The sequence below is a fragment of the Crinia signifera genome, chromosome 4 (genome assembly GCF_055691185.1).
Source record: "Crinia signifera chromosome 4, ASM5569118v1, whole genome shotgun sequence".
NCBI classification, from domain to species: domain Eukaryota; kingdom Metazoa; phylum Chordata; class Amphibia; order Anura; family Myobatrachidae; genus Crinia; species Crinia signifera.
The window spans coordinates 319,208,781-319,223,457 of NC_139220.1; the positions used below are offsets into that span (position 1 = coordinate 319,208,781).

At 45.6% G+C, this 14,677-nt stretch overlaps 1 protein-coding gene across 1 annotated transcript; it reads left to right on the forward strand.

The window, feature by feature from the left end:
• The first annotated feature begins 16 nt into the window (after nucleotides 1-16).
• LOC146073380 (1-phosphatidylinositol phosphodiesterase-like) lies at nucleotides 17-10,921 on the forward strand. The gene is made up of 2 exons (XM_083180559.1): nucleotides 17-115; nucleotides 10,064-10,921. The coding sequence occupies exons 1-2, from the start codon at nucleotides 17-19 to the stop codon at nucleotides 10,919-10,921; spliced, it is 957 nt and encodes a 318-aa protein (XP_083036685.1).
• Nucleotides 10,922-14,677: the final 3,756 nt, after the last annotated feature.

Consider the following 14,677-nt stretch of genomic DNA (forward strand, 5'->3'; position numbering starts at 1 on the left):
GCGAGTGCCCCAGCGAATGAAGCATTTGCAGAAGGTTTGGCACTTGCGCACTATCGCCTATGAGCAGACTCCCACCATCGGAACAGAACTGAATCGGGCCCTATCTGTCCTGCAGGTATGGGAGGAAGAGGGGGAGGGGATGTTTCTGGGATTCTTGGCAGCTGTGAGACATCTGATTGTGGGTCTAATATTACACGCACGCAGCAGCAGGTGATGTTAGTTTTTCCATTTCCATCCCCAGGTCAGGGAGAGAGAACATACGGACAATGTTAGCTGCTGTCTCTGTCACATACTGCACCCACTTGTTCCCTATAGCCTACTCCAGTGACTGCGTCCGGCCCAACTCTGGGGGTGATGGTATATTAGACCTACAGTGCCTAGGTCTACAGTCATATGGTCCACCCCTAACGGTTGACAGTCAAATGGTTGACAGGGTCCAAAGGCCGACAGTGAATATTTCAACAGGGGTCCAACGGTCAACATGCTAAAGGTTGACACAGAAAATGCCGACATGAGATTTTCATGGTTTTTTTGTGTCTGTGTCGACATAGGTCTCAGTGCACCGTGTCCGCTCGCCATGCTTCGTGGCACACCAGTATAGTCTCCCTCCGCGCCCTAGTGCATGAAATACCGCCTGTCGGCACATGTCGGCTCAAAATTTTGTTAAAAAATAATGTACGTCGACCTTTCCACATTGACCTTTTGGCCATGTTGACCTTTTTGGCTGTCAACTTATTATCCATCGACCTCTGGACCCCGTTGACCTTTTCGCTGTTGGCCTTTGGGCCCTGTCAACCTTTTCAATGTCGACCTATTGATTGTCGAACTTTTGACCCTGTCGACCTTTTTACTTTCGACTAATAGCCGACCTTATGACTGTCGACCTATTGCCAATCTATCATGAGTCCGGGCACCGCTCTGGGACAGAAGGTCCATCTTCTCTTGGTCCCTGTCGGTTCATGTCGGTAAAGAATCTGTAATGCCACGTAAGATTTTGTGGGGGATGAGGTCAGCATGTCAACATTTTATTATGTCAACATTTTTTTAAATGACCACAGTGTGATATGGTCCAACATTTGAAATGTTAACATTTGGTTTAGGGTTTGGATACTTTCCACCATAAGAGCCGCATCACATGTCAACATGCTAACTGTCGGCGGAATATACTGAACCCATTTTATTTGATATTATTAGAGTCCTGTGCGTCGGCACTGGTCACACTCCCCTACTTACAGCCCTGGTCCCTGCACTTCTTGGACGGTGGAAGCTGAATCATTGCCATCCACTTAGTTATCCAGGAGGAGCCTCTGCAACCATGCTTGGGATTGCAGTGAGTAAAGACACACTTCTGCAATTCTCCAGAGTTCTGTAGAGATTTGCATACAAACCGCTTTACAGCGGCACCTATTGCCGAGGCTACGAAGCAGTATACTGAAGGCGGTATCAGTACCACAAAATGAGAAGGAAACTTAGATAAACCAATGAGATGGAAGCATTTATTGGAATTAAATCAGTTTTTTACAATGATATCCGGGACCGGGCCACATATTTTGAAAGAGAGATAGAGTTGATATATATACTCTGCCAGGCCAATAATAACCAACAGATAAGATAGTGGCTGTAATACTGAGCATTACTGACCCTTAGACTTATTTATTACAGAATCTATTGGCTGGGATGCAGCCGAACTTTAATGGAAAGGCCCAGGGTTGCACCAAACCATAAATGATTTCTGGCTACAGGCTCTCGTGTTTCCATTGTGGTAGATCCACCCAGCAGTCGCTGTGTCTGTCACAATATCTGTTTAAGATGGACAAACAATGTAACATAGGCAGTACCGCCTCACGGATTCAGTATTAAATCCCGGCGGTCGGGATCCCGGCGTTCAGAATCCCGACGCTGGAATCCCGATCGCCAAAATCCCGACAAGATGGGGACGCCCCCCCCCCCTTGCGGGCTCGCTGCGCTCGCCACGCAGCGGGCCCGGTGCCTTGCTACGCTCGGCATACTAATTTATTCTCTCTCCGGGGGTGTCGTGGACACCCCCGGAGGGAGAAAGTGTCGGGATTTCGGCGGTCGGGATTCCAGCGTCGGGATTCTGAACGCCAGGATTCTGAACGCCGGGATCCCGACCGCCGGGATTTACACTGCATCCCCCGCCTCACAGCACTGAGGTCTTGGGTTTGGTTACCACCGTGGCCCTAACTGTGTGGAGTTTGTATATTCTCCCCATGCTTGCGTGGGTTTTCTCCGGGTAGTCAGAGTTTCCTCCCACAATCCAAAAATATACCGGTGGCTTAAACGACTCCTGACAACAATTAATTAGTGTTAATGCAAAGACCGCCAAATCATCTGGTTATCTACAAAAGTGACAAGAATACAACCAAAAATGTTAATAAACACTGGTTCATCATTCTATGTTCTCCAGATTATAGCTGGTTCCTGCATATCCTGCTGAGGAAACATAGGCTGGGGTTCTGCACATACAGTATACTGGCTAAGACCTTCAACCAGTGGGGTAGATAAAGGTGAAGTATAAAAAGCAACTGCACAAAATTCATATGTGCTTGACCAGGTCATTGTAGCATTGGGGCACTGTACAGTATCTGAAAGGCCATCCTCAGGTTCTCAGAGCATTGTGCAAGGGCACATGCCCTTAGTACTCCACCAGGGCAGCCATATAGATTTCTCATGCAAACATATGTGATGTCATATACATATGTGATGTCATATGCTAACACAAAGTCGTTGTTCCCACCTGGAATAATCATCTGCAGCTCCCTAATTCTGTCTAAATTAACCAAATTGGAGGTAAAAAAACACCATATTTGTGGCCAGAAGGATATCCCACCACCCAGCTACAGACACAGAGGAGAAAACAACAGACTGTAATAAAATGGTGATAGAGATGTCATTGAGTAGATGTTGTTGACTGGGGCAAAGAAACAAAATCCTATATTCTGTGGTGAGATAAACTCTGTATGAAGATAATAGAGTATACTTATGGAATTTACTCTAAAGTATTCTAGTAAGTTCTTAAGATATTAACATGTGAGGAAATCTAACAGAGATGAATATGTGAGTAGATCCAAGAGACAGGAACATGTGAGGAGAATCAAGAGGAAGAACACATGAGAAGATCCAAGAGGAAAAACATGTGGAGATCGAAGAGTTATGCACATGTGAGTATGTCCAAGAGAGATTGACATGTGAGTAGGTCCAAAAGGCAGGAACATGTGAGTAGATCAAAGAGGAAAAACATGTAAGGAGATCCAAGAGATATGCACATGTGAGAGTGTCCAAGAGAGATTAACATGTAAGGAGATACAAGAGAGAACATTCAAGGAGATATATAAGAAAGGAACATGTCAGAAAATACAAGAGAGAGGGCTCCCAGGTCTGAGAGAGATGAGCAGGTGAGGATATTCAAGAGAGATAAAGATGTGCAAGGAGATCAAAGAGAGATAAACATGTGAGGAGATCCACAATAGATAACCATGTGTGGAGGTCCAAGAGGGAGGAACAAGTGAGGAGATTCAGAAGAGATGAACATGTCAAGTGGTCCAAGAGAAAGAACATGAGAGGAGATTTGGAAAAGATGAACCTGTGAGGAGGTCCTAGAGGGAGGAACATGAGAGGAGATTCAGGAGAGATGAACCTGTGAGGAGGTCCTAGAGGGAGGAACATGAGAGGAGATTCAGGAGAGATGAACATGTGAGGAGGTCCAAGAGGGAGGAACAAGTGAGGAGATTCAGGAGAGATGAACATGTGAGGAGGTCCAAGAGGGAGGAACATGAGAGGAGATTCAGGAGAGATGAACATGTGAGGAGGTCCAAGAGGGAGGAACAAGTGAGGAGATTCAGGAGAGATGAGCATGAGCAAAACATCAACTGTACCTGACACTTGGAGCCTGATTCAGAGATGGTTGAAAAAGCTGCATGTTGATATCAATCTGCACCCTGGTCTGGGACCCTCTTACCCAAAGCATATGCCCAGCTTTCGACCAGTGCATGCGTCTTCAGGGGCTGACAGAGATTGAATTGGACGATCTCTAGATGTTTCTGAAACAGTAGCCCATAGTCTATTTTTAGGACTGACACATCTGGAGATGGCATTGCCTACTATCTGCACCAACTCCAAAGTACTTCACATTTTCGAGCTTTATAAATCCGATAGGGGACTGAATCGGTCAAAAATCACATGCATTAGTGCTTTTCGGCTGATACACAATAACATTTATGTACTGAGCATAAACCTTTGTCACCCCTGTATTCCCTCCCTCTACCTGTCAATCACTCCGTCTGCTCCCCCCACCTCACAGCTTACTCTGCTGATAACAGCAGCTTCCCTAATAAAGCAGGGAGAGGACGGATGGAGGACAGAGGCAAACAGAGAGCAGGTATAGTACAGCCACCTCACTATCATTACACCACACATTATCACACACACACATGGCCACAATAACACAGTACTGCACCATCACACATGTGTATACACACAGGCCAGTACAGACACTACTACACCATGCCATATACACACACAGCCCAGTACAGACACTACTACAGCATGCCATATATACACACAGCCCAGTACACACTACTACACCATGCCATATATACACACAGCCCAGTACACACTACTACACCATGCCATATATACACACAGCCCAGTACTGACACTACTACACCATGCCATATATACACACAGCCCAATACAGACACTACTACACCATGCCATATATACACACAGGCCAGTACAGACACTACTACACCATGCCATATACACACACAGCCCAGTACAGACACTACTACAGCATGCCATATATACACACAGCCCAGTACACACTACTACACCATGCCATATACATACACAGCCCAGTACTGACACTACTACACCATGCCATATATACACACAGCCCAATACAGACACTAGTACACCATGCTATATACACAGCCCAGTACAGACACTACTACACCATGCCATATATACACACAGCCCAGTACAGACACTACTACACCATGCCATATATACACACAGCCCAGTACATACACTACTACACCATGCCATATATACACACAGCCCAGTACAGACACTACTACACCATGCCATATATACACAACCCAGTACAGACACTGATACACCATGCCATATATACACACACACACACAGCCCAGTACATACACTACTACACCATGCCATATATACACACAGCCCAGTACATACACTACTACACCATGCCATATATACACACACAGCCCAGTACATACACTACTACACCATGCCATATATACACACACACACAGCCCAGTACAGACACTACTACACCATGCCATATATATACAGAGCCCAGTACAGACACTACTACACCATGCCATATATACACACACAGCCCAGTACAGACACTACTACACCATGTCATATATACACACACAACCCAGTACATACAATACTACACCATGCCATATATACACATACAGCCTAGTACATGCACTACTGCACCATGCCATATATACACACACAACCCAGTACAGACACTACTACACCATGCCATATATATACACAGCCCAGTACAGACACGACTACACCATGCCATACATACACACACACAGCCCAGTACAGACACTACTACACCATGCCATATATACACACCGCCCAGTACAGACACTACTACACCATGCCATATATATACACAGCCCAGTACAGACACTACTACACCATGTCATATACACACACAGCCCAGTAGAGACACTTCTACACCATGCCATATATACACACAGCCCAATGCAGACACTACTACACCATGCCATATATACACACAGCCCAGTACAGACACTACTACACCATGCCATATATACACACAGCCCAGTACAGACACTACTACACCATGCCATATATACACACAGCCCAGTACATACACTACTACACCATGCCATATATACACACAGCCCAGTACAGACACTACTACACCATGCCATATATACACACACACAGCCCAGTACAGTCACTACTACACCATGCCATATATACACACACAGCCCAGTACAGACACTACTACACCATGCCATATATATACACACACAGCCCAGTACAGACACTACTACACCATGCCATATATACACACACAGCCCAGTATAGACACTACTACACCATGCCATATATACACACACAGTCCAGTTCAGACACTACTACACCATGCCATATATACACACACAGTCCAGTACAGACACTACTACACCATGCCATATATACACACACAGCCCAGTACAGACACTATTACACCATGCCAAATATACACACAGCCCAGTACATACACTACTACACCATGCCATATATACACACACAGCCCAGTACAGACACTACTACACCATGCCATATATACACACACAGTCCAGTACAGACACTACTACACCATGCCATATATACACACACAGCCCAGTACAGACACTACTACACCATGCCATATATACACACAGCCCAGTACAGACACTACTACACCATGCCATATATACACACCCAGCCCAGTACATACACTACTACACCATGCCATATATACATACACAGCCCAGTACAGACACTACTACACCATGCCATATATACACACACACAGTCCAGTACAGACACTACTACACCATGCCATATATACACACACAGCCCAGTACAGACACTACTACACCATGCCATATATACACACACAGCCCAGTACAGACACTACTACACCATGCCATATATACACACAGCCCAGTACATACACTACTACACCATGCCATATATACACACACAGCCCAGTACAGACACTACTACACCATGCCATATATATACACAGCCCAGTACAGACACTACTACACCATGCCATATATACACACAGCCCAGTACAGACACTACTACACCATGCCATATATATACACACAGTCCAGTACAGACACTACTACACCATGCCATATATACACACACAGCCCAGAACATACACTACTACACCATGCCATATATACACACAGCCCAGTACAGACACTACTACACCATGCCATATATACACACACAGCCCAGTACAGACACTACTATACCATGCCATATATACACACACAGCCCAGTACATACACTACTACACCATGCCATATATACACACAGCCCAGTACAGACACTACTACACCATGCCATATATATACACACAGTCCAGTACAGACACTACTACACCATGCCATATATACACACACAGCCCAGAACATACACTACTACACCATGCCATATACACACACAGCCCAGTACAGACACTACTACACCATGCCATATATACACACACAGCCCAGTACAGACAATACTACACCATGTCATATACACACACAGCCCAGTACATACACTACTACACCATGTCATATACACACACAGCCCAGTACAGACACTACTACACCATGCCATATATACACACACAGCCCAGTACATACACTACTACACCATGCCATATATACACACAGAGCCCAGTACAGACACTACTACACCATGCCATATATACACACAGCTCAGTACAGACACTACTACACCATGCCATATATACACACACAGCCCAGTACATACACTACTACACCATGCCATATATACACACACACAGCCCAGTACAGACACTACTACACCATGCCATATATACACACACACAGCCCAGTACAGACACTACTACACCATGCCATATATACACACACAGCCCAGTACAGACACTACTACACCATGCCATATATACACACACAGCCCAGTACAGACACTACTACACCATGCCATATATACACAGCTCAGTACAGACACTACTACACCATGCCATATATACACACACAGCCCAGTACATACACTACTACACCATGCCATATATACACACAGCCCAGTACATACACTACTACACCATGCCATATATACACAGCTCAGTACAGACACTACTACACCATGCCATATATACACACACAGCCCAGAACATACACTACTACACCATGCCATATACACACACAGCCCAGTACAGACACTACTACACCATGCCATATATACACACACAGCCCAGTACAGACAATACTACACCATGTCATATACACACACAGCCCAGTACATACACTACTACACCATGTCATATACACACACAGCCCAGTACAGACACTACTACACCATGCCATATATACACACACAGCCCAGTACATACACTACTACACCATGCCATATATACACACAGAGCCCAGTACAGACACTACTACACCATGCCATATATACACACACACACAGCCCAGTACAGACACTACTACACCATGCCATATATACACACACAGCCCAGTACAGACACTACTACACCATGCCATATATACACACACAGCCCAGTACAGACACTACTACACCATGCCATATATACACAGCTCAGTACAGACACTACTACACCATGCCATATATACACACACAGCCCAGTACAGACACTACTACACCATGCCATATATACACACACAGCCCAGTACATACACTACTACACCATGCCATATATACACACAGCCCAGTACATACACTACTACACCATGCCATATATACACAGCTCAGTACAGACACTACTACACCATGCCATATATACACACACAGCCCAGTACAGACAATAACTCTGAACTTGATGTCTGCAGGCTGAGCAGCTATAATTTGCCTTCATGGATTCCACAGTAAAAGTCCTTTTATTTTTCATGGTGAGTAATTCACATATTATTACTGAATTACTATCTAAAGTCTAATGATACTGATACTGATAGACATTAATATTGTCATTGAAGCTGCCAAGCAGTAAAATCTGGGCTTAATGCCATTACTATGTACCTGGTCGCCTAGAATACAGGCAATGGCTGCTGGGCGAAGATAAAATATTGGACTTGATCCTGAGTGTGGAATAAAGCAAACGATAGCAAGTAACTCCGCCCCCTGGCAAACCATGTAATACAGTGATGGTGCTTGCATGCAGGGTAAATACTGGATGATTTTGCATGTAGCTCACAAATCCTGGGAAGCTTTATTTTTAAATCGTAGTTTCGATTTGAGTTTGGACATGCCCCTCCCACATGTTACATCTGCCCCACCTATGAAATGTGAGTTCTAGTGGAGAAGGGAGCAACCAATGAGATACTACTTCTTATTTACTTAGCACCTTCCAGAAGATAATAGATTCTGAAACCGAACTCTTAATGCTGCCCATACATATGTCAGAAATTGCATGCAATCATTCGATCTCGGCCACATCTGGCCGATAAATCGAATGATTGTATGCATTTTTAAGCTGACATTTGATGCGATGCGCAGGCACGCCGTCGAATGTCGCATCGATAAATATTATGAGCTGCATATAATATTTATCGAATTGCATGAGCAATCGCATGTGGTTTTTAACCACATGCGATTGCTCGAATGCAATCAGCTGCTGGAGCGGGGCAGGGATGAGGAGCGGGGCAGGGATTGGGACCGGAGCCGGCGGCGGCGGACGAGGAACTGGAGCCGGTACCTTAGCGGGAGCTGGGGACCGGAGCAGTGGAGCTTTCAGGCGCGGGGGGACTTGGCGGCGGAGCAGATGACTTGAAAAACTGGGTGGCCCTTTGATTGGCTGAGGCCACTGAGAGAGAGAGAGCTCTCTCAACCAATCAGTGGCCGCCTGAATGTGAGGCCGCTGATTGGCTAAGACAGCTCTCAGTCTCAGCGGCCTCGGCCAATCAGAGTGCCGTCCAGTATTTCAAAGTCATATGCTGCCGCTGCTGAGTCCCGCCGCCTGACAGCTCCGGGCCCCAGCCAGGTAGTAAACCGCAGCACCCGATGTCCATCGCGGATGGCATGCGACATCGGGTGCTGCACTTGGCATCACTTAAAGCAATCAGATGCGATGGGACATCGCATTGCGATGTCCCATCACATCTGATCGCATAAGTGTATGGGCAGCATTAGTAAATGTTCCCCTTTGTGTCCAGCATGGGTTGTCCAGGTGCACAGATACTTGATCTTCATCCTTTGTTCTCAACTCAGAATTAGGCCTATTGATATAAGTAAATAGGACATCACCCCTCTGATTTATCTACAGGTGGTGGGTGCACTGGGGGAGCAGACTCCATCCTTCGACCGCACGGATGCACCTAGTGTCACTTGGCCAAACTGGATGTCCTACCTCCCAGACCATGTCCCGCTCTCCTCAGTTGCCATACCAGGGACACATGACACGATGGCTTTCTACGGTGGTAACCTTGCTGAGTGCCAAAGCTGGACTCTAAGAAACCAATTCCAAGCCGGAGTTAGGTTCTTGGATATTCGTTGTCGCCACTATCAAGACCAGCTGCCTATTTTCCATGGGGTGTCCTACCAGCGCACGGATTTTCTCCAAGTCCTCCAGGACACTGTGAGATTTCTAACGGAGTATCCAAGCGAGGCGGTTCTGATGAGAGTGAAGGAAGAGTACGAGCCACACCAGAACACCAGGAGCTTCTACAAGAGCGTAGCTCAGGTGGTGAGCCAGGTGGGAGAACACCGGTTCCTACGGACAAACAGCCTCCCAACTTTAGGACAAGCCAGAGGGAAAGTGGTCATCTTACAACAGTTCTCCTCAAATGGAGAGGGCCAAGACTTTGGGCCTTCGTATCCCGGTGCTATGAGTATCTCGGATGACTATCAAGTGAGTGACGAAGCAGTCAAATGGGCAGAGGTGGAAAGGCACCTTAAAGTTGCCCAAAACGGTGATTCAAACAGACCTTACCTGACCTTCTCCTCGGGAACCCATTGGCTTCTGTATCCTCCAGAAACATTGGCTCGTAAGATCAACCCAAGATTGCTGGACTATCTGAACACTAAAACATCAGCAGGGAGAAGAAGGCCAGTGGGGATAGTAATTATGGACTTTCCCGGGGATGAACTGGTGAGAAAAATTATCATGGATAATTGGGTATAAATGAAAATTATCATTAAATCTATCGGTCATGAAAAAATGCTTCAGGAATGATATATTGTTCTATATAAGCTGTGGTTACCCCGGTTCCTATCTGTTCCCGTGTATTCTGTTTATTAGTGATCCAGCAGCCTAGCTTCACATCTGTCCCTTAGTTACGCGTTTTGCCACCACAATGGGCCAAGTGTTTTTCTATTGACTCCTAGGTTTCCAATATAAATGTAACAAAAAATGATTACTTTACAAAAAATGCTCATCCAAATCCGGTGAGACAGTGACATTTAATGGTAATGCCCTCCACTCAACAGCGAATATATATTGGCCCCCAATCTGTGTATTGCAGCTTATACTGAGCATAACAAGTTAGATAAAATGCCTCAGCCTGACACCCAGCAGGGATCAGGATAATAGGTGTCCAAGCTAACAGTTAATGGTATATTGGATGTCCAGCAATGGTTTAACATCTTCCAGGCTGCTGTGCATGGAGAAAGAGCAAATACTGTAGACCAATCAGGGGGTGGGGGTACACGGTAAAAGGCTGCTGTCTACAGAACTCCACATACCTAAATATATTTGATAAAAGATAGTAATGATATTACTGTTTGTGATTTATTTAATTACATATTACTATAGGGGTGGCCAAACCGGTCCTCAATATCTACCAACAGTGCACGTTTCCCAGACCACCTAGCTGGTGCACAGGTGCAGTCATTACTAACTGTCACATTTCCCAGACCACCTAGCTGATACACAGGTGCAGTCATTACTAACTGTCACATTCCCCAGACCACCTAGCTGATACACAGGTGCAGTCACTACTGTCACATTTCCCAGACCACCTAGCTAGTACACAGGTGCAGTCATTTCTGACTGTAACATTCCCCAGACCCCCTAGCTGGTACACAGGTGCAGTCTTTACTAACTGTCATATTCCCCAGACCACCTAGCTGGTGCTCAGATGCAGTCATTACTAACTGTCACATTTCCCAGACTCCCTATCTGGTGCACAGGTGCAGTCATTACTAACTGTCACATTCCCCAGATCACCTAGCTGGTGCACAGCTGTAGTCATTACTAACTGTCACATTCCCCAGATCACCTAGCTGGTGCACAGCTGCAGTCATTACTAACTGTCACATTCCCCAGATCACCTAGCTGGTGCACAGGTGTAGTCATTAAAACTGTCACATTCCCCAGACCACCTAGCTGGTGCGCAGGTGCAGTCATTACTAACTGTCACATTTCCCAGACTCCCTATCTGGTGCACAGGTGCAGTCATTACTAACTGTCACATTCCCAAGACCACCTAGCTGGTACACAGGTGCAGTCATTACTAACTGTCACATTCCCCAGATCACCTAGCTGGTGCACAGCTGTAGTCATTACTAACTGTCACATTCCCCAGATCACCTAGCTGGTGCACAGCTGTAGTCATTACTAACTGTCACATTCCCCAGATCACCTAGCTGGTGCACAGCTGCAGTCATTACTAACTGTCACATTCCCCAGATCACCTAGCTGGTACACAGGTGCAGTCTATAAATAATATCTAATATCTTAAAAGAAGGGGCAGTATTTAGCTACACCCAGTAAAAACTCCGATAGAAAGTAGTGCATTATATAAAAGAATAGCAGACTGAAACAATGTACTGTATGTGCAGTGATCAATGGAGGGCACCAAGATATCATTATCCGTAGCTCTGATCGTTTTCCATGTACATGGAATGGCCAGAGGAGGGCGCCAATAGACCATCATCTGTGCTAATAAAACCACAATACTCCCTATACCAATTGTAATACATTGTAACATCTACCTATTACTGTGCTTAGTGTCAAATGTTTATCAGTATTATACTATAAATGTAAACATTGCGACAACAAGCACACAGTAGTGCCTTCATAAGGACATGATCCACCACTTTCTTGCTGCAATATCAGAACCACAACCACAGACTAATATCAGTGGCTAATACATTCTCCTTCAGGGCTATATGGAATGGACATTTCTTTTGGACAGACACCTGTGTAAATTTTAAACACACAAATTTATTTTCTTCAAACACACTATATGTATTTTTGTATATGTTGTATTTGATCTTAACCCCTATGAAATTTTCTGCTGTTGACATGAATTCCCCTACTCTGATATAGGGAATATTAAAACTAATACTAATAAAAGTTACATTTTAAAATAATTAGTGGGTACTTGTGTATTATCACTGCGCCCACCGCATCGCAGACCATAAGGCATGCGATGGTATGCGATGCGATGCAACGAGATTTCCCCCGATGTCATACAATGTTAAAATTGTATAACATTGTATATGGCATACAATGCCATACAATGCGATGCAATGCGATTTTAAATTGTATAAGCCCCCTAATGGGGGCTTACAATGTTAAATGCACCCCCACGCCACCCCCACTATGAACGTTTTCCCGACCTTTTCCCGACCTTTTCATACCCCCATTATCCACATCGTCGTGGAGCCCGAAGCGTGGCGAGCGCAGCGAGCCCCGCGTGGGGACACGGAATACATGTAAATTAATACGCGGCCGCTCGCCACGCTTCGGGCTCGGTGGCTTACTGTGCTCGCCACACTATATAAGATGAACTCCACACCGACGTGGATAGTGGGGGTATGAAAAGGTCGGAGGACGCGTACCGCTGCCCCTCACGGGTTCGCTGCGCTCGCCACGCTTCAGGTTGGCGTTCATACTGGGGGTGGCGTGGGGGTGCATTTAACATTGTATGTGCAATATATGTGCAGTGATGTGCGATGCGATTAAAAGTCGTGCGACTTAATATCGGGGCGCCGTGATAATACACAAGTACCAATTCGTGTGTTCCCCAAACAGTTCCTTTCTTCTTTGTGTAAAATGTACACTCTGCATTGCTTCCAGCTGTCTGGTCAATGTGAGTTTTTCATGGGTTCTTCTGTCTCCTCTTGAAAAAGAAAACGTGAAAAATTCTTGTTGACCATTTTCATCTCGACTTTTTGACCATGTCAACCTTTTTATTTAAACTTATGGCCTGTCCACCAATAGTGGCCGATCGCATCCCCCTTGGAGGGGGGGGAGGGGGATCGTTTATGCTGCACCAACAGTGCACATTATGGTAGACAAAAGTACACTCCATACAGGACCAAGCAAGGGCGTCACAACATTCAGAGTATGGGGGGGCAAGATAGAGACTCATTTTGGTGCCCCTGGGAGCGGAGCCACAAGGTAGGAGAAGGCGGTGCTACAGGAAGGAAAAGGAGGAGGCACCAAGCAGGCTGCATCATACAGATGGAAGCCGGGAGTCCCACTGATGGAGACTCTGCAATGAGGTAAGAAGGAACCGGGACTGGAGAAGCTGCAGCATTACAGCCAGAAGGCACCATCATGTAGTAGGGGTCAGCTGCCGGGACCTCCGGGAGAGGTGGAGCGGCTGCACGTACTGTAATACAGCTCGCACCCTGCAAAGCGCAGAGGTTGTCCTCCTGTACATCAGCACCTATCATGTTTGGGGGAGCGAGGAACATGAAATAATAAGAGACATTTAGACATTCACCACTATATGTCTCTCTATCTGACACTGGAGTATCTTATTCAGCAAAAACTTATTCTGCGTGTAAATAACTAAGGGACATCTACTGGTTGAAGGTTTGGACTTAATAACTAGTATTATTATAATTTATTATTATTATAATTTTATTTATAAGGCGCCACAAGTGTTTCGCAGCGCCGTACAAAGGAACAGTACAGGGAGAAAAA

Bases quoted from the DNA above. Each gene is read 5' to 3' on its own strand.
- LOC146073380 (XM_083180559.1), top strand. From the start codon at position 17: ATGAAGCATTTGCAGAAGGTTTGGCACTTGCGCACTATCGCCTATGAG. The intron at 116-10,063 runs GTATGGGAGGAA...ATTTATCTACAG, and splicing joins GGGCCCTATCTGTCCTGCAG to GTGGTGGGTGCACTGGGGGA.